The sequence below is a fragment of the Indicator indicator genome, chromosome 34 (assembly GCF_027791375.1).
Source record: "Indicator indicator isolate 239-I01 chromosome 34, UM_Iind_1.1, whole genome shotgun sequence".
Lineage (NCBI taxonomy): Eukaryota > Metazoa > Chordata > Aves > Piciformes > Indicatoridae > Indicator > Indicator indicator.
This window is the reverse complement of record NC_072043.1, coordinates 235,658-255,148: the sequence shown is the minus strand read 5'-3', so window position 1 is coordinate 255,148 and position 19,491 is coordinate 235,658. Positions and strand designations below refer to the sequence as shown.

The window sequence follows — 19,491 nt, the reverse complement described above, 5'->3', positions numbered from 1 at the left end:
AGCCCCAGGAGGTATCCAGCTGCTGTGCCGAAGGGCCAGCCTCTCTCCGGGCCCTCTGGCTGTCTTTCGAGCCCCCAGCCCTCCCTAGGCACCAGGCAGGGGCTGCATCAGGGCAGATCCCCCAGCGAAGCACCGCAGGCAACACAGAGATGAGGCAGCAGCAGGGCAGGGACGCCCAGGTGCTTTTGGGGTTACTTCTGGTGCATTTGGGTTTGCCATGCGATGCCAAGTATTGGTGTGCTCCCTGAGCTGTCATTAGCAGGAGCCATGGATGCTCTCTGTTGGGCTGAGTAGTGGCTGATCTGCATGTGGGAAGCCCTAGTTTGCTGTGAGAGGGCTTTGAGGGACGTCTCCATCATGCAACAAGGGGCAGTGGTGGTGATGTCCCTGTCAGTGTTGTGGTGGCTAGAAGCACACATTCGGTCTTTGAGCTCTGGCAGCACTTGGGGCTGTGTGTGGCATCACCAGCCCTCAGAAGTGGTTCATCTCAGCAAGGGTCAGGTTCAGGACAGTTGTTCCCTGTGCCCTCCCCAGCCCAAGCACGTGGTGGGCAGCCTTCAGCTCACAGAGAGCCTGAGGTGCGATGCCGGCAGGGTTGCAGCCTCCTCCAGAGTGCAGCTGTGCAGCGGGAGCGCTGAGATCAGCGGGTGGGGCTGGGATTCCTCAGCTCCCGATGGAGCTGTCTGGCAGCTGATTTACGGTGATGTTACTGCCAAGAGCATTGCATTGTCACTGCAACTGTGGTGCAGCTCCCACTAGCCCCTGCCTGGGTGGGATGGATCTGGCTGTGCTCCCCTTGCTCAGAGTGGGATGCAGGCTTGGAGGCAGTGGTGGGAGCGAGGTCCTCGCTCCCCTCTGGCTTTGCAGCAGACTCCCCATTCCCAGCTGCTGGCAGAAGGGCAGGTTGTGTACTGGGGTGGAGGGTGTCAGAAGGGGTAAGTTCACCCTAAGTACATTAGCAGATGGGAAGTGAGCAGGCAGCCAAGTAGGATGGAGACTGCAATCCTGTGTGTTGCATGGCCTCAGCCTGGACGTTGCCTCCTCAGTGCTTCACCCAGTGGTGGGCAGGGAGGGAAGGCCATGTGGTGGGATGCTGAGATGTGTGATGCCATGCACCTGCCCCTTAGATGCTGCATCCTGGGCTTGGCTGGTGTCTTATGTCAGGGTGTGCCAGGCTGTGCTCCAGTGCATTGGCACGGCCTTTTGTGAGCAAGGGATGTCTGTCTGTGCCCCAGTCATTTCCTGGTCAGAGGCACACAGTATATCTCTGGGGTTTTATGCTGGCACCAAGCCACACTGCTGGAGCACAAGGCAGATCAGACCATGCCTGCATTGGGTCTCAGTGGGCAGCAGCAGCTTGGGCATGAGCAGATCTCTCTACCCATGTGGGCTCAGGGAAGGCAGGCAGAATGCAGGCTGCATCTGTGGTGCAAGAGCTCCCCAGGAGCATGGTGCCAGGGGGCCTGTGTGTTGCTGTACAGCCTGCCTGGCATTAGTGGGAGCCCTGCATCAGCAGAGCTGGGCGTCCTCCCAGGTGAGGCCTCTGCCTGTGCCAGGAGAAGAAAGAGGCTTTTGTCCTCGGGAAGGCCAGGGCCAAGCAGGCAGCCCTGAGCAGGGGACACGGGGCCATGGGCTGCTGGGCGGTAACTGAGCCTGACCCCTTGGCATTTGCTGCCTTTGCCGCTTCCCACGGCAGGAACAAGCAGCGCGTTCTGCAGGCAGCGGTGGGAGAAGAAAGGCTGCCTTGTCCCAACCCAGCGGTGGGGCACCGACCGGGGCAGCCACGCTCCCGCCCCGCATTCCTTTGGCAGAGCCAGCAGAGGGTCAGACTGTGGGGACAGTGGAGGTCCCCTGCGTGGTAACAGGCCAGGTGAGGAACTCTGGTGGAGAGTGATGCTGGGGGGTCAGGCACTGGCAGGATGGGCATCAGGGAGCAGCAGGATGCCAGGGTAACCCTCCAGCTCATGTGGAGCAGGAGCTGCAGGGTGGAGTGAATTTGGGCATGAATGGGGATGATGACCCCAGAGAGCAGGACCAGGGTACCCCATGATGTAAACCCAGCCGCACCAGCACAGCCATGCTGGGAAGGGGTTAATGCAGCACAGGATCCCACTCTGGCCCCGCTCCCTTCCTATGCAGCAGCCGGGCCCCTCCTGGCTTTTCCTCCTTCCCTGACGTTGTTTGTTGCAAGGGTTGGGTGCAGGCAAGGAGCAGGGGCTTGGGATCAGCCAGGCTGTGGGGTCTCAGGATGCTGGGCAATGCAGCCCTCCAGCACCCAGGGGTTATGGACACCCAGACACGGAGGGTCCAAATTGGCACCAGGACCAGGTGGCAGGTAAGGGAAACCGGGTGTTCCACCTTCAGAGTTGGTGGGCACCAGGAAGCTGCTCCTGGGGTACCTCATTTCTGCTTACCCCTGCCCTAGCTGAGCTGACTCCGTGGTCCCCACGGAGCCCTCACATCTCAACCTTGGATCTCACACTTGGTGTTTTCCAGCGTTTCATTTTTTCCGCAGTGTGTAATAGCCGCTCGCCCCTGCAGCCCAGCCAGGGGCTCTCTTGCCCTGGGGGACACCAAGGCTGGCAGGACAGCAGGCAATGCTGTAGGGTGCCAAGCCTGGGACTCCTCCTGCTGCCCCTGGCTACTCCTGGACTGGGTTTCCTAAAGGGGGCATAAGCACTCCCCAGTTCAGCTGTCCCAGCTTGCCCGGGAGGGGTTAAGCTGTACTTGGCCAGGCCCAGGCGGAAGGGAGGGACGTGGGGACCAGCACTCGGTAAATTTAGTAATCCTGGAGCATCCCAGGCTGTGATGGTGGCATGAGCGCCTGCTGGACGAAGTAGTTTCTCCCTAAGCTGCCTCCTGCCCATGCAGCGAGTAGCTGTGCCCATGGGCAGCAATGTGTGCCAGCCAGACTGGGTGTGTGTGCCAGCCTGGCAAAGCACAGGCAGGGACATGGAGCACTCAGCTGGGCTTGTGCACCCTGAGGTACTGCTGGGCTGTGCAGGAGCAAAGCTGTGTGCCTGGGCACTGGGGATGGACACTTGTGGTATGTGTGGGTGTGCCAGGGCACCTGGATGCTGTGCTCACTGTCCTCATCCACCAGTAACCATCTGACTGTCTGTCAGTCTTGATGTTTAGGGTATATTTCCTATACCACCTCCCCAAATCCAAGGCTCTGTGCTGATTTTTGGCACTATGTCTTGGTGCTTGACACATGCACAGGTGTCCTTGGGCAAGTGGGTACAGATGCCTTGCTGGGAGGGATGCTCACCAGCTGCAGGCCACTGCTGCAGGGCTGGAGATGGGAACTCAAGAGGAGAACCCTTTGGGTGGCAAATGCTGCCTTAGACCAGAGTAAAGTTCGTGAGGTTTGTGCTCAGGCTGTGATGTGCAGGAGGAATATGGCAGAGCCATGTCCAATGTGGTGCTGATGTGCTTTGCTTCTTCTGGCAGCAGCCTGTGCCCAAGCGTACCTGGCATCTCCGAGCACACACCATGGAGGCACCCAGCAGGACCCCCACCAGCTCAACCTGCAGAGTCCAGACTGTCATCCAGGTGAGGATGTGTGGCCACAGGACCTCTGCCCAGCAGGAGCATGAGGATCCATCCGAGAGCCCATAGGGAGGCTGGCACTGCCCTCCAGCCTTGGCGCACCCCAATCCTCTTATGGGATTGGTGGCAAAGCCAATAGAGCTGAGACCCTGGCAGCTTGGATCCTCTTAGGTGCAGCCCAAGCCCTGGTGATCTTCTCCTGCTCCTGCAGCAACTCACTTCTGCTCTCTGGGGTCCTGCCTGCATGTAGCTGTGCCTGGGCATCACTGTCTGCCTTCACAAGCAGACATTGTGGAGCAGCCTGGGCTTCCAGCAGCAGTAAACACTGTGAGCATTCCTCCCTCTCCTCCTGCAGAATAGCCCTCTGGACCTGATAGACACGGGCAAGGGGCTGAAGGTGCAGACAGAGAAGCCGCACTTGGTAAGCCTGGGCAGTGGTCGGCTCAGCACCGCCATCACACTCCTGCCCCTGGAGGAAGGTGAGTGCCAGCTGCCAGGGCATACCCTGTGGGCACACCAGCGGCAGGGACACTGAGCTGCCCTCTCTGCTGGCAGGGAGGACCACCATTGGCACAGACACCAAGGACATCGTCCTGCAGGGTCCTGGGATGGCACCCCAGCACTGCTACATTGAGAATGTGCAGGGGACACTCACGTTGCACCCCTGTGGCAACGTCTGTGCTATCGACGGTGTGCCCCTGCAGCGACCCACGCGCCTCACCCAAGGTAGGCACTGCCTGGTCATCTCCAGAGCCAGACCCGGCGTTCGCGGGTGGATTTGTACTGCGGGAAGCCAAGGTGTTTGCAGATCCATCCGAGCTGGGTGCTCTTGCCTCTTTGCCCTGTGATGGGGACGTGCCGAATTCTGCAACGTTTGGGAGCCGACTTTGCCGTGTGCCACGCGTGACATCGGGCGGCAGAAAGCAGCTCGGTTCGGCCGGTGCCGGGCAGGGCGCGGTCCCGCCATCGCACCCGTTTCTCAAACAAGAGCAAGATGCTGAGCCGGCTTTGGGAGGGGATGGTGTAGGGAGAAAACAACCCGGGAGTCCCGATGCATCACTGCTGGCTCCCGCTAGCGGTACTTGGACCCCGCTGGCCCCCTCCACCCGCCACTCCCGGCCAGCGCGGGTAGAGGCGGGGGTCGCTCCCCATGGCGTTCCTTCTCCCCGCCCCGTCTCCCGGGGAGGACCCTGGGCGCGGGCAGGGCGAGGCCCGGCCCCCACCCGCCCTTCCCGCCGCCCCTCCCCGGGGGCGGTGCACGGCGGGCGCTGCCCGGGCGGTGGCGGCGGCGGCAGCGGTGCGGTGAGTACAGGACGGCGGCGCGGTGGCCACGCGTGTTCGCGCCGGAGTGGGGAGCGGTCTCCTTCCCTCCCAGAGGCTTCCACAGACCCTCACGCCGCGGCAGCTCCCGCGTCCACCCCAGTCTCTCTGCGGCGCGGGGGAGCCCCACCCGCGTGGGCCCGGCCCCCCGGGGGACAATGGCAGCCACGTGGCCGCCGGGGAAGGGCGCGACGGCTCCGGCCGCCAGCTCCCGCCGCGTCCCGCTGTGCTGGGGGGTGCGGGCACAGACCCCGCTCCCTCTGTCCGTGGGGTGCAGGCAGGCAGGGCGGGCAGGCGGGGGATGCTTCCGGAGAGGCTCAGCGTCAAGACGAGCCGTGGGGTGGGGGTAACACCTTGCCTTGCCAGGGCGATACCCGGTGCTGTCGGTGTCAGCACGCAGGGTGAACGTAGTCAGTAATGTCTCGACCTGGAAGAGCCGTGGCTGGGCCGGGCACTGGCAGTGCGCCGGGCAGGCAGGATGCCCTGGCCAAGCCGGAGTGCTGTAGCACGGCTGATCGGGGGCAGCATCCCCGTCCTCCCCAGCACTCGGCCCCATCGTGGTGACAACAGTGAATCCGGTGAATCCGTTCGACGCCTCGCTCACCTCATCCTGAGCCTGGGCAGCTGGGCACTCTAAAAATCAATCGCCCCCGGCGAGGGATTTTCGGCTGCAGTTGTCGGAGCAGAGCAAGCCTCTCCCCGGGGCCTTGGCAGGCGCTTCAGAGCGGGGTGTGTCTGCACCACGGAGCCTTCCAGCCTCCTGCTGCTCCCCACGGCTGGCACGCGGGTCCCCGGCACGGACAGTGGAGAGCAGGTGGCAGGCGCCCCGGTCCCGAGGTCCTGGCCACTATGGCCACTCGGGAGCCTTCCCTTAAGGGTCTGTGCTTTGGGCCAAGAAGAGGCACTTTGCGGCCGGGGACAGGAGCTGTCTTGTCTGGAGCTGGCAGCCGCACAGGCCCTGGAGCGCTGCCAACACCCCCCGTGCAGCACAGCCCCTGCCAGGGACCCCAGCTGTGCCTGCAGCTGCCGGGGAGTGACCTGGTTTTCAGCCTCCCCCTAAACCTCTGCTGACAGCAGGAGTCTGCTTCCCACCCGGGTTCATGTCCTAGGGCTGTGCTGCCCCAGCTCTCACCTTGGTCCAGCACTGCTCACCGGCTGGTGGCTGAGCCCTCTTCTGTCTCTCCCCAGGGTGCACCATCTGCCTGGGCCAGGCCACCTTTCTTCGCTTCAACCACCCTGCTGAGGCCAAGTGGATGAAGAGCATGATCCCAGCGGGTGGCAGGAGCCCAGCACCTCTCTATGGGTTGCCAGCAAGTAGGTGACCCCCTCTTGTCCTGCGTGGGGTGGTGAGGACACTGGGGTGCTCCCAGACCTATGCTGCCAGCCATCCCTGTGTGTGGTGCTCTCCCAGCCTGGTCCAGCCCATGCTGCTGTGCTTGAGAGCAGGGCTGGTGCCCAGCCATGGATGTGCCAGCCGTTGGCTCAGCATGGCAGCTGTGCTGCTGTTTGTTAATGATTAATATTGCCTCAGAAGAGGGTAGTTGCAAGGGCAGTCAGACACAGCTCTTGCCTCTGCCCAGTAGAGCTGTTACCCATTGGCCCATGGCAGGGATGCAGGGCACCTTGGTGTGGGCGTTTGTGTGCCAGGGCAGCTGTGTGAACGCTCTGAAGGCCGTTTCCCTGGCTGCAGTCCTCCATCTTGCCAGCTGCTTATCTTGCCATGTCTGCGGGGCTGATGGGACAGGCGCCTGTGCCATGCCCGCTTCCTGGGGATATCGAGATCCCCAGCAGCCATCCCTGGGCTGGCAGTCCTTTCTGCCCCAACAGGCACACCCTGGCATGGGGAGAGGAGCTTGGCAATCTCCCTGTGCCACGTGTGTGTCAGGAAGGCAGCACACCCTGCAGCTGGGGAATGGAGAGAGGGACTGAGGGAGCGGCTGTGGCTGCCAAGCATCCCATGACAGCAGAACATCCTGTGACCATCCCACACGGCCCCCACAGGATGGTCTCTCTCTGTCCCACAGGACCAGGAGGGAGTGTGTGGGCAGGGCTGTGGCACATCTCTCTGGGTGCAGAGCTGCTGCCAGCCACTGCAGTGGAGCCACTGGGTGCCAGGGAGTGATGCGGGTTGGGTGGCACGCTGTCCTGTCCCAGGCTCTGTGCCTGCCACTATTAGCTCTGAGTGACAGGCACATTGGTGCTGCGTGGGACAACTTGGACTGAGGGCACCCTGGCCAGGGGCACGGAGAGGCTGTGGGCGACATCTTGGTGGGTCTGGATGTGCCATGGGTCTGTGCTCAGTGGCTTTTAGCCATTGCATCTCTGCCCTTTCACCAGGATGCTGGAGTGTGCTGGGGACAAATGGTGGGTGCTAGTGGCTGGTGTGAGCAGCTACCCCCAGGGAGCAGGGCTGGGGGCTCTTGGCAGCACGGGGATGTGGGAGTGGGTGCATGTTATTTGGCTTCTGTCTCCCTGGTGATGGGGCCAGTGGCCTCTTCCCTGGCCCAGCTCCCCAGCCAGTAGCACAGGAAATGGTGGTAATGGGGCACAGGCAGCTCAGGGTCAAGGGAAGAGGAGCCTTGTGCTAGCTCAGCAAGGCAGCTTGGAGAGTGATTCCATGCTGCTCTGTAGGACCCCAACCTGGGCACAAGCTACTGCGGGGTCCCACTACACTGATGCCTGCTCCCATGTCTCTCCATAGAGCCTGAGGCCCTAATGAATGGTGGCCACCAGCCATCAGAGCGTGGATGTGCCAACCACAGCTCCCTGGTCAGCTCCATCGAGAAGGACCTACAGGACATCATGGACTCACTGGTGCTGGAGGACCCAGCATCTCCTAGTGGCAAGAAACCAGCTGCCCATGGCCAGTGCTCCCTCTCCCCTGTGGTGAATGGGGGTGGGCGTTGCCTTCTGTCCCCGCCACCCAGCCCTAAGGCTGTCTCTGGGGGCTCCAGCTATGAGAACTTCTCCCCACTCTCCTCCCCAGCCAGCAGCAGCAGCTACACCAGCCCCTCACCCAGCAGCCAGGAGCAGGGTCTAGCTGTGCCCCCTCTTGTCCCGCTCCGCTCCTCCAGCTACAATCATGCCATGCAGCCACCCTCTCAGTGCCTGCACCCCCTGCCCAGTGGGGCTCCCAGAGAGCCTCAGCCAACTGAGAAGCTGGGGGATCACCAGTCAGGCAGCCCACGACTGACCCCTAGAGCAGCACCACAGACACGGGTGGCCCTGCAAGAGCGGCCCCCCAGCCCTTTCCGGGAGCCACGGGACCTCCTGGCTCTCAGCCGGCAGTCCACCAGCCGGGTGGTTCCCGAGACCCATCTGCAGCCCCCTGAAAGCCCACGGGTGAGCCGGAGGAATATGGAGAGCATGCGGGAGCTGCCCCCACTGAGCCCCTCCTTGTCACGCCGGGCAGCCAGCTCCCGGACAGCCCCCAATGCCCCCTCCCCGCAGCCTCGACCAGGCAGGGAGGTGCCCGGCAGCCCCTGTGCCAGACACAAGGGTCTGGAGGAGCTGAGGGCTGCTGGGAGCCCCTCGCCCCCACTGCTGGCAGAGACCCTCCCACGCCGCCCCAGCTTCAGCTCTTGCCTGAGCCTGGCGTATGGACTGGGCTCCCTGGCCATGCCCTCACCCCGGCAGAGCCCTCGCACCCCCAGAAAGCCCTTAGGGGACCCACGGCCACTGGTGGGGTCATGGGAGCGCAAGAACAGCATCACTGAGATCAGTGACAACGAGGATGAGCTGCTGGACTACCACCGGCGGCAGCGGCAGGAGCGGGTGCGGGAGCAAGAGATGGAGCGCCTGGTGAGCCCCGGGGCTGGGGGCTGTGGGGTTGTAGTCAGGCATGGGACCCCCCTCTTTGCAAACACCTTTTAGCTTTTGCTGCCTTAAAACCCAGCCCTCATCTCATGGGGATTTTATGCAGCTGCTGGCTTATCTGGGGGATTATGGCCAGGAGCAGCCATCGATGCACGGCAGCTCTTGGGGAATAAAAAGCCCCTGACTGGCAGCAACCCAGGGAAGCACGGGTGGGTTGACTTGGCCCCATGGGGCTGCTGGCTGAAATTCTGGTGCTCCCCCAGCTTTGAAAAACCATCCATGTCTTGTCCAGCCCTCACCAGGGCTGTGTCTGCTGACAACAGTGCTGTGGCTTTGTGAGCACGGTGTCTATATTTAGGGTCGATGGAGTTTTTATAGAACCAGCAGCTGCCTGGGTGGGGTTTGCCCATGCCCCCGCTGGTAGCTGTGGCTGTGCCACTGGAGCTCTGTTTGCTCACTCCTGACTCACAGCTGGTGCCGGCGTCCTGAGTCACTGGCTGGAAATAGCGGCAGTGCTCGGCGGCTGGCGCTGTCACCCCTAATTAGTCTGTCTCCAGCTTTGGCACATTGTGTGCCTGGTGCAGCCTGGGATCGAGGTGGGCAGCATCCGGCATGGGCAGGACATGTCCAGCGTGGGCGAGACAAGGCACGAGCCTTCATCCTGGTGCCTGCCATCAGCACAGGGTTCCTGCCAGCTCTGGTGGTGGTGGTGTGTGCCAGGATGGACACCGTGCTGACCATTCTTTCCCCACAGGAGCGGCAGCGCCTGGAGACCATACTGAATCTCTGTGCAGAGTACACCAAAACAGATGGCACTGAGCCAAGTGATGTGCACCGGCTCCTGGCTAGTGAAGTGGATGCTGGTCGGCGGGTGCCCAGGAGTGCCATGGCTTTGGGATGTGTTGCCAACGAGCTGCAGCAGAGAGAGAGCCTGGAGAGGTCAGATGAGGAGAACCTGAAGGAGGAGTGCAGCAGCACTGAGAGCACCCACCATGAGGTGAGGAGATGGCCATGCCATGCTATTCCACAATGTGCCATGCTACACTGTGCCATGCCATGCCAACCTGCCCTCCACAGCACGAGGAGCTGGTGGGTCCCCGGAACAGGGAGGCACAGTGGCTGGAGGAGGAGCATGCCAGTGTGCTTGGGCACCTGGACCAGCTGAAGGGCCGCCTCAAGGAGCTGGAGCAGCAGCTGCAGGAAACCTCACAAGAGGTGAGGACGTGGGGAGCCCCACGAGGGTCCCTGCTGCTTGCTGCCCTCACTGCGAGCTCCAGTCCCATGAGCTGGATCCATCTGGGGCAGCTATCCTGATGCAGGGTACCCATGCAGGCAGAGATGGAGCGGGCACTGCTGCAGGGCGAGCGGGACTCAGAGGCAGCACGGCTGCGGCAAGAGCAGGAGGCAGTGCAGCAGCTGCAGGAAAAGCTCAATAGCCTGGATGCCAGCATCCGGAAGGAGCAGGATAAGGTGAGCCTTGGGCATGGCTCCTCATGGTGCTGGCTGTGCTGTGCCCTCCCCACTGCTCTCAGCCGGTGTCCTGTGCTGCGACGTTCCCCTGCAGACATGTTCTGTCCTTGGGCTCCATGAAGGAGCATCCCCTCTGAGTTTGCATCATGGGACATCTGTCTGTCTGTCCACCCACCTGGGGCTGTTGGTCTAACAGCCCTGCCACAGGAAGCCAGGGGCTGGTGCTTCAGGTGTATTTTGGCCTCTCTCTGTTGTGTCAGCAGGGTGTCTCATTACGGTTTTGTGGCCATGGGGCTTTCCTGGACAACTGCTGCCCACAGCAGGCAGCACCCACCTAGAGTGAGGGCCTTGGCATGGCCCATTCCCTGCCCTTGCCATGGGACTTTGTCTTGCAGCAAGTCCCCCTGCTCTGCAGCCTATTGGGGCATCTTCAAGTGTGATGGTAACCACCACTACAGCATCCAGCTTGCTGGCAGTGTCCAGGAAGTAGTGTGGGTGTTTCACACAGCTCAGTAGCTGAAGAGGGGGTCCTGGCCCCTGCCTCCGGAGATGTGTTTGTCGCCAGTTGCTGCTGTAGTCTGCCAGCCATACCTGAGGGCACCTCTGCCACTGCACGTGTGGCACGCTCATCCTGGCTGCTGGTTACTGGCTGTCCCACAGCCGAGCAGGCAGCATGATACAGCCCCACAGGAGCTGCTCCATAGCAGGAGACCCATCAGCACCTGGCTTCTAGGTGCCTGAGGCCAGCATCCCAACACAGCCTATGCCCAGGTCCTGCTAGCAGCTCTGTGGTGCTGTGATATGGCGCCAACACCTGTGGGGTCGGGGCGGCCCCATGACCGCTCATGCCTAGGATGTTTGGTTGCCCACGGCTGGGCAGAGCTGACATCAACACCTGCCAGTGGTGTCCCTGTGGTGTTTGGGGATCTTGTTCTCATTCTAGTCTCTCAGCCTTCTGCAGGCATCTTCTCTAGCCAGGGAGGAGCATAGGGACTCCCCCTCCCAACCTCTTTGCTGACCTAACCACTGCTTTCCTAACCAGCCTGCACCAACTGAACTAACTGAGCCTTCTCTGAAGTCTGCCCTCATCTCTTGCAACTCTATGTGCCTGGGAGCCCCTTGGGCAACCTGCAGCCCCTGTCCTGGGGTGCTCGTCTGTGTCAGCCCTGTCTGCCCCACATCATGTGACTATGGGAGGGAAGGCTGAGGACAATTCCTCCTCCCCCTGGGCATGAGCATGTCTCTGCTCTGCCACTAAATCTGCATAGCCCAAGCATCTCCAGCAGGAAGGCTGGACCTCAGACTCCCTTTGCCACCGCTGTCCCATGGGCAACTCTCTCTGTCCAGTGGATGGAGGTGTTCCACAGTCCTTCAGCCTGCATGCGGGACCTGCTGTGCTTAATTGACAGCATTTCGGATGGAGAGCATCAAGTAACAGCTGCTTAGCAGTTCTTCAGAAGGTGCCTGTGGTGCAGGATCAGGATGACTTTACCCATGCTGTAAGCATCGATCTTTTCACTGCCCAGGAGTGGGCCCTCAGCACAGAAACATGGGTCTGAAGTCAGGGGCCGTAACCTGTTTAACACCACTAGCCTGGGTCACTGTGGCTGCTGCTCTCTCAACCCCTCTGCAGATGCAGCAAAGCTCTTCCCCTGGAGCCCGCCTTTTCCAGATGAGCCCTTCTCTATCTCTGCAGCTTCTGCATGGCGCCAGTTTGAGAAGTGTGCTTTCTTTCTTTTTTTTTTTTTTTTTTTTTTTGGTGTGTGTTTTGTCTCATTCTCCCCTGATTCAGGAAAGGGCAAAGATTGATGCTGAAAGGAAGGAGCTAGAGCAACTCCAGGCGCTTTACCATGAGTCGAAGAGTCACCTTGATAAGTGCCCCGAGTCAATGCGGGAGCAGTTGCAGGAGCAGATGCGAAGGGTCAGTGTCTCCCCCTACCCCTCCTGGACCATGGCCCAACTCCCTCCACTCCAGCTTAGGCCAGCTCTTCCCGGCCAGCCAGGGCCACACTGGGAGCGTCGTACCTGGGCTGGAGGCAGCTGGCGCCAGGGACCCCCCTCCGGTAAGCTTGCCGGTCGCCCGGGCCCAGGGCATGATGCTGGCTCAGCAGGGCATGAGGCTGCCCCCATGCTCGGATCCTGCCCTGCAGAGGAGGGCAGGCTGGGGACCCTTGGGGACCGCTGTGTCCTCATCCATCTGCTATTTCCTGCAAGCGTTTGTTTACACCCTGCACTCGGTTCATGTTGCCGCCGCTCCACATCATTTTTTCCCTACTGTCTGGTATTTGCCGGAAGCAGCTCAGCCCTCCCTGTGCAGACAAACCCAGCATGCCACAGCCTGCTCAGGGCAGGCACCCCTGTGTTGGACACAGGTCCTGGCACATGGTGGGCTAGGATGGTGACTGGCAGGCCCCAGTGTGCAGGCACACTGGGTAGCTGCTGTGGGGGTGATGCTTGGCCGTGCCGTGAGTGAGCAGCTGCCCTGCTCCTGGACAGTGCAGTCAGTCTGATCGGTGCTTGCCTGTTGGCCTCCTGCCCCTTGGCTCAACGGTGCAGGGCTGTGTGTTGGTGCCTACACCAGTGTGTGGCGTTTGGGGGTTCAGCGCCAGCCTGGATGTGGTTTAGTGGGGACTGCTGGTCTCCAAGGACTGGGTGAAGCTGCCAGCCGTGGCGAGCTCCATGTCCCACAGGGTTGACAGCTCTGATCTGCCCGGTGCCTCCATCACCTTCTCCAGCCAGGCTGAGGCTGACAGTGCCTGCGCTGGCCTGAGGGACCACTACCCTTGTACCCACACAGAGCACCAGGAACAGGCTCTGCCACAAGTTCCTGTTCCTGGCCAGTGCCAGTAAGATGTGGGGGCATGGTGGGAGGTTCCACTGTGGGAGACCTGCCTGCCCATGGGGCTGCTGCCAGTGGCATGCTGAGGTGCCCATTCAAAGAGAGTGATCTGCGATGCCCTTGTGTGTCCAAAGGAGGCAGAGGTGCTGGAGACAGAGGCCAAGCTGTTCGAGGACCTGGAGTTCCAGCAGCTGGAGCGGGAAAGCCGCCTCGAGGAGGAGCGTGAAGCACGGGGCCAGCAGCTCCTGCAGAGCCGAGCTGAGTGCCACCGCAGCATCACCCGCAGGAAGGTAGGGATGGAGGAGGGCAGAGTGTTTGGCATGGTCAGGCTGTGCCCCATGACCTCAGCTCAGCCCTACTGCCTGCTCCCCAGGAGCGGGTGGCTGCACTGGATGCCCAGGCTGCCCAAATACGGCTGCAGAGCACCCAGGAGGCTGAGCGCCTGGCCAGGGAGAGGAACGGTGTCCTGCAGCTCCTGCAGAAGGTAATGCAGCAAGCAGGGGGTCAACACGCGCTCCCCAGCCCTGGAGGAACTCAAATAGAGGACAAGATCACGTCAGATCTTGTTGGCATGCTGGCAGTTGGGGTGAGCTTGTGGGGGCCCAACCCCAGGGTGAGGTGCCGGTGCACATCAGCTCTGCTTTCTGCCACCCCGTGCTCAGGAGAAGGAGAAGCTCATGTCCCTGGAGAGGCGATACCAGCGTGTCACAGGTGGCAGGAGTTTTCCCAAGATGTCCTCAGCTCTCAGAGAGGTGAGTGCGGAGAAGGGCTGTGGTCCCTAGGTCTGCTGTCTTGCTGCCCCAAGCCACTTCCTGCACAGGATGAGCCTGGTGCATTGCAAGCTTGGCTCTGCAGCAGCTTCTGTGCTCCCAAGCACCTTCTGGCTGGATCCGGGTGCTCCTAGCCACTTGGAGCCTCTGTGTGGGCTGCAGAGACCATCAACAGAGAGCTGGCTTAGGAGCAGCAGCATTTTCCCTGCCAGTCTGCTTGACTGCCACAGGAGCCCTGGAGCAGTCCAGGCTTTTGGGAGGCAGCTCGGCAAGGGCTGTGGTTGCCCATGAGGAAAGAGCTTAGCACAGCTGCAGAGCACCTGGGCCAGGTGCTTCCTGGGGTCCTGTCCTTGCTGGAGAGTAAGTGTGGGGCTGCCTTGGTGTTGGTGCAGGGCATTCCTTCCAATTCATATCCAAAGGGGTTTAAGTGGGAGTGGGGTGCCCCATTGGCCTGCTTGTGGCTCTGAATGGAGAGCCAGAGCCACAATGACCTCAGGGACTGTGGTGCTGTCCTTGATGCCTGTGCCCACCTTGCCTATGTGATCTTTACCCTCCCACAGGAGACCCTCCATATCTCAGAGCCTTATGAGCTGTTGGAGGGAACTAAGCCCCTCAGCCCCCTGCTAGCAGCAGCTGCCGCCTTAGCTTCTCCTGCCAACCGCTCCTACCTCAAGGCACAAGAGGTAACGGGACTAACTGCATGTGCTTGCTTGCTTGTCCTCTCCATAGCCAAGCCACCTCAGACCCCTTACCTGGACTAACATCTCCACCAGGCAGCAGGGCACCCCCACACAAGCTGACATTTGAAGCATTTCTCATTGAGATCTTGGTGGCTGGCTCATAAACACTCACAACCCAGTTTCAGGCACTCTCCTAAACCCACTGGGCATCCTGAGCCCTGCCCTCAGTTTTAAATCCTGCACTCTCCCCTTGCCCACAACTTACCTGCTGGCTGGGCCCCTTCTGGCAGCATCCTGTTAGGCTGGCTTCCCCCCATAAAGAGCAAATCCCCATTTCTGAGCATGTTTTGCTCAGAAAGGATGAGGAAGCAGATTTTAAGGTAGCGGGTTGAGATATCTCATCCAATGGTGTCATACCAGGGTGGGCTTGTGGCCAGGGACCCTGGGGCACCCTGAGGTTGGGGTGATGGGAATGGCTGGAGGTGCCTTTGCAGGGCTGTTTGCAGCCCTCCATCTCCAGCCTGTACCCAGCAAAGCTGTGCCCAAGGCAGCAGAAGTCCAGCCCAGCTTCAATTCTCATGTACTGAGCACCTAGGCAGCTGCAGGCAGGGAGGGCAGCAAGGCAGGGAAGGGCAGCAAGGCAGGGAAGGGCTGGGCGAGCATTAATGGGACATGGAGGGAGAGCAGCTCCCACTTTGCAGTTAGCACTGTGATGCCAGCGCACAGCTCTAACTCTCCTCCACCATGGATTTCTAGGAGTACATGAGGCTGTCTGACGTTTTCAGGTTCTGTAACCACGCACATGGCCCCAGCCTGGACACTAAAGCTTCTGCTGCTGCCCCCACTGCTGCTCAGCACTCTTTCTTGCTTGCTGTACCTCCCGCAGCTCATGAGGTACCTGCTCCAGAGCGAGCATGCTTGGGTTTACTCCCTCAGGTTGCTCACCACACCTCAAGCTGTGAGGATGCTGCAGACTTGGCAGCCACCCTGTGTGCCCTGGTGCTCAGAGCCCTCCTCTCTTGAGCTGGGGGACTTGTCTGGCTGCAGTGGAGCAGGGAGCAGAGGCTGGAGCTACGCTGTCTTCTTGGTGGGCAGCGCTTCTCTGGAGGAACTTTGCCCTCTGGGGTGGCAGCAGCGGGGCTGGGGAACAGAATGTGTGCCCAGCGGGGTGGGAGAACAGCCCTTGGCCTGTTGGGCCAGTCCTGGCCGCCAGTCCCAGGCAAGAAGGATGCACAGCAGAACAGAGATCTGACTCAGTGCCCAGCACCAGGGGAGTGAGCAGCATCAGCTGCCTTTCCTCCTGGGGATGTGGCACCCTCTTTTGGGGGCTGGAGCCACCTGCTTATTATCCTGTACTGGGTTGCCCTTCCTTGGAGACTCATCTCCCAGTTTAATCTGCTTCTCTCTGCCCAGTATGTGACCATTGAGCAGCTCTCAGGCATCCTGGGTGGCTTCCGTGCCCCTGCCACATCCCCACTGCTTCCTCTGGCTCCTTCGTCCTCAGGCTGTGCTGTTTCTCCTCTTCCATCTCTCTCTTCTCCCTCCATCTCTGCAGAGGTTTGTGCCCCATTTCCCTCCCTCTGTCCCAATACCCTTCCCAGGAGATGATTGGGATGCATGGAGAAGGGTGAGCTGTGGATGAGGCTGAGCTTGGGCTCTTACCAGCCCACAGACCCCCTCACTGCTCTACTGCCTGCCTGCTGTCCTACTGCCTGCCTCAGTCTTGCCCATCCCACAGTGCAGGGAAGGAGGTCTTGTGCCTTCCTGGCACTACTGTCAGCTCTCACTGCCCCCGTGAGCAGCAAGGAGATCCAGAGAGTGCCTGGTGTCCCAAGGCTGTGTAGTGCAGGCATAGACAGCAAAGCTCTCTCTTTGTGCATCTGTCCCTCTCGCTGTGCCTGACTCTCACTCCTTTCACATGTGGTGTCACCCTCCAGATGGAGCAGCAGCTGCCAGGGTGGCCCAGGTGGCTCCCAGCTCTTGATTTAGAGAAGTGGTACCAAGAGGTCATGGCTGGCTTTGAGACCTCTTCCTGCTCTGTCTCTCCTCCTTCTTCCCCTCCTCCGCTTCCAGCTAAAGCTCACTCCTCTCACAAGCCTTTCCAGGTAATCCCAGCTTCCTGCTGCTGGGCTTTAGGCTCTGGGGCTGGAGTGGGATTGGGGGTGTTCCCAGCAGTTCCATACCCTGGGCTCTGCCAGGCATCTGGGTGCTACAGTGGGCAGGGGTAGAGCAGACCCACAACAGGTAGCATGCCCGGGGCAGGCAGTCACAGGATCCTCTTACCTGCATTCCTGCCAAGATAGCACTGACAGAGGTAGGGTCTGCCTAGAAAGGTTTTGCAGCCCCCTCTGCCTCTCTCACCTCCACGTCTCTGTGCCTAGGTCTATCGTGCCAAAACAGAGGGTAATACTGGTGCCCTCACCCCCCGGATGAAGAGTGGGACCCCCTCGTCCTTGCAGCTCAACCTCTCTGTGCTGGGGCACAGTCACTTGCCCAAGGTATGGCTGCCAGGGGAGGCTGGGCATCACGTGGTCATGGGCACCCTGGCCACTGCTCCTGCATGCCTGATGCCAGCACCATCGTCATCCTCACAACTGACTACCTGCTGTTCTGCCTAGTGCCCCCCGAGCCCTGTGGGAAGCCTGCCCCGCAACTTGGCAGCCATGCTGCAGGACATCGAGACCAAGCGCCAGCTGGCCCTGCAGCAGAAGGGTAAGCTCTGTGCTGTGCCCTGGCCCTGTGGGGTGACAGGACTTTGGGAGGTGCTTCCCCTGCTGCCTCTCAGACAAGGGAGGAGGGAGCCCAGCTGAGGGCAGCAGCACCTGTGCTCCAGCAGGACCTGCTGCCTCTCTCATGGTTTCTTGCTTTCCCCCCACCTCTTCTTCCTGACCCCTCCACCTGATGGTTTGTCTCCAGCCGAGCTGCTCCCAGCAGAGCCCTTGCAGCCAAGCAGTCTACCAGGTAGAGAAGTGAGGTGGCTTGGACTGCCTAGAGCAGCCTGGAGGCAGCAGTATGGCTGTTTGCTGGCACAGGAGGGGCATGACCAGCCCAGGACCCTGGGTGCCTCTTGGTGTCTGCTTAGGGACAGACCTGTAAATCCCTAACCTGCTAATGCTTTGCCCAGCCTACTGCCAGCCTGGTGCATGAGCTTCCCTTTGCTGTCCAGACCCTTTCCTTCTGCCTGGGCAAATGCTGCCTGCTGTGCTCACCAGGCAGTTGTGCCAGCAGTTCCCCTCCCTAGCTCCAGCAGTGCCTGTGGTGTCCTCTCCTGCTCGCTCAGTATCCTCACCCCTGCGGTGCAGCTCTGAGCGCAGATTGCTCAGTCATCGTCTTCCTCCCATGGTGCAGGTCAGCAGGTGATCGAGGAGCAGAAGCGGCGACTGGCAGAGTTGAAGCAGAAAGCTGCAGCTGAGGCTCAGACCCAGTGGGAAGCCCTGCATGGACAGCCCCCCTTCCCTGCTGCCTTCCCCCCACTTGTGCATCACTCCATCCTGCACCACCACCGTCCCCATGGTGCTGGGTCCCGGGCTGAGGAGCTGGACCATGCGTATGACACCCTCAGCCTGGAGAGTTCAGACAGCATGGAGACCAGCATCTCCACTGGCAACAACTCTGCCTGCTCGCCTGACAACGTCTCCAGGTAACGCTGGGGCCAGTTCTTGTGGCTGAAGGGACAGCCTGCTCTGCTGGCCATGCCCCTGGCTTGAGGTCCTACCTGCTGGGACAGCAGCTGTGGCTGTCTTGCAGTGCCAGCGGGATGGAGGCAGGGAAGATCGAGGAGATGGAGAAGATGCTGAAGGAGGCACATGCAGAGAAGTCACGGCTGATGGAGTCCCGGGTGAGCAGGGACACTGGCACCGCAGCCAGCTAGGGAGTGGGTCCCCAGGCCCCAGGGCTCAGCATCTGTGTGTGTTGGCAGGAGCGGGAGATGGAGCTGAGGCAACAGGCATTGGAGGAGGAGCGCCGGCGCAGGGAGAAGCTGGAACGCCGGCTGCAGGATGAGACTGTACGCAGGCAGAAGCTGGTGGAGAAGGAGGTCAAGCTGCGGGAGAAGCACTTCTCGCAGGTGCAGGGCGGGATGACACCTTCCAGCATAGGGTCCCTTTTTCAGCCCTGCCAGCAAGGCAGACCCAGCTCTCTGCTGATGTTCCAGTTTCCAATGAGAAGATGTGGCTCTCGTTGCTGCTAGCAGGCTTTGCAGGGCTGTTGCTTTAACAGGCTCGTCCCCTGACACGGTACCTCCCCATCCGCAAGGAGGATTTTGACCTGCGCCTACACATCGAGACTTCAGGCCACAGCGTGGACACCTGCTACCACATCATCCTGTTGGAGAAGATGTGCAAGGGCTACCTGATCAAGATGGGTGGCAAGATCAAGTCTTGGAAAAAGCGCTGGTTCGTCTTCGACCGCATGAAGCGCACCCTCTCCTACTACGTTGGTGAGTCCTTGTGCTGCCCCTCACACCCTCCCCTGGCCATGGCCCGCTCCCCATGCTGTTGCCCACAGCACTGTGGTTAATACTGAGTCTCTTTCTCGGGCAGATAAACATGAGACCAAGCTGAAGGGCGTCATCTATTTCCAAGCCATCGAAGAGGTTTACTATGACCACCTCCGCAGTGCAGCAAAGGTGAGAGCCGACCGCTAGGACAGCCTAGCTTGGGATGCTTCCAGCATGGTTCATGGCCCCTAAATGGTGGCAGCTGCTCAGGCTGTTGATGGCAGGATCCCAGTGCTGGGCTTTGTTGGTGGGCTAAAGGGGAACATGCCACTGCTTGGAGGAGATCACAGTGCTGACCCTGCCTTCCTCCTCCACAGAGTCCCAATCCTGCACTCACCTTCTGCGTCAAGACCCATGACCGCCTCTACTACATGGTTGCACCCTCAGCTGAGGCCATGCGCATCTGGATGGATGTCATTGTCACCGGGGCAGAGGGGTACACCCAGTTCATGAACTGAGGGGGGGGGGGCATGCACCCCAGAGCTGCCTGCTTGCCAGACCCTTGAGCAGCTCAAGCAGTGAGGATCTCTTGGGGTCCATGATCCC

General features: G+C 60.8%; 1 protein-coding gene across 1 annotated transcript; it reads left to right on the top strand.

The window, feature by feature from the left end:
* Positions 1 to 583: 583 nt before the first annotated feature.
* On the top strand, positions 584 to 19,489 carry PHLDB1 (pleckstrin homology like domain family B member 1). The gene is given in 30 exon segments (XM_054395543.1): positions 584 to 647; positions 1,535 to 1,621; positions 1,624 to 1,748; positions 1,750 to 1,870; positions 3,223 to 3,236; positions 3,454 to 3,555; positions 3,908 to 4,031; positions 4,108 to 4,278; positions 6,061 to 6,186; positions 7,574 to 8,673; positions 9,443 to 9,685; positions 9,766 to 9,903; positions 10,021 to 10,158; positions 11,951 to 12,079; positions 13,132 to 13,287; positions 13,371 to 13,481; positions 13,660 to 13,749; positions 14,328 to 14,450; positions 15,204 to 15,341; positions 15,861 to 16,004; positions 16,385 to 16,552; positions 16,829 to 16,945; positions 17,066 to 17,159; positions 17,364 to 17,408; positions 17,796 to 18,087; positions 18,195 to 18,285; positions 18,367 to 18,513; positions 18,666 to 18,885; positions 18,989 to 19,074; positions 19,263 to 19,489. Coding segments are annotated over 30 exon segments (4,845 nt in total). The 3' UTR covers positions 19,404 to 19,489.
* The last annotated feature ends 2 nt before the right edge of the window (positions 19,490 to 19,491 follow it).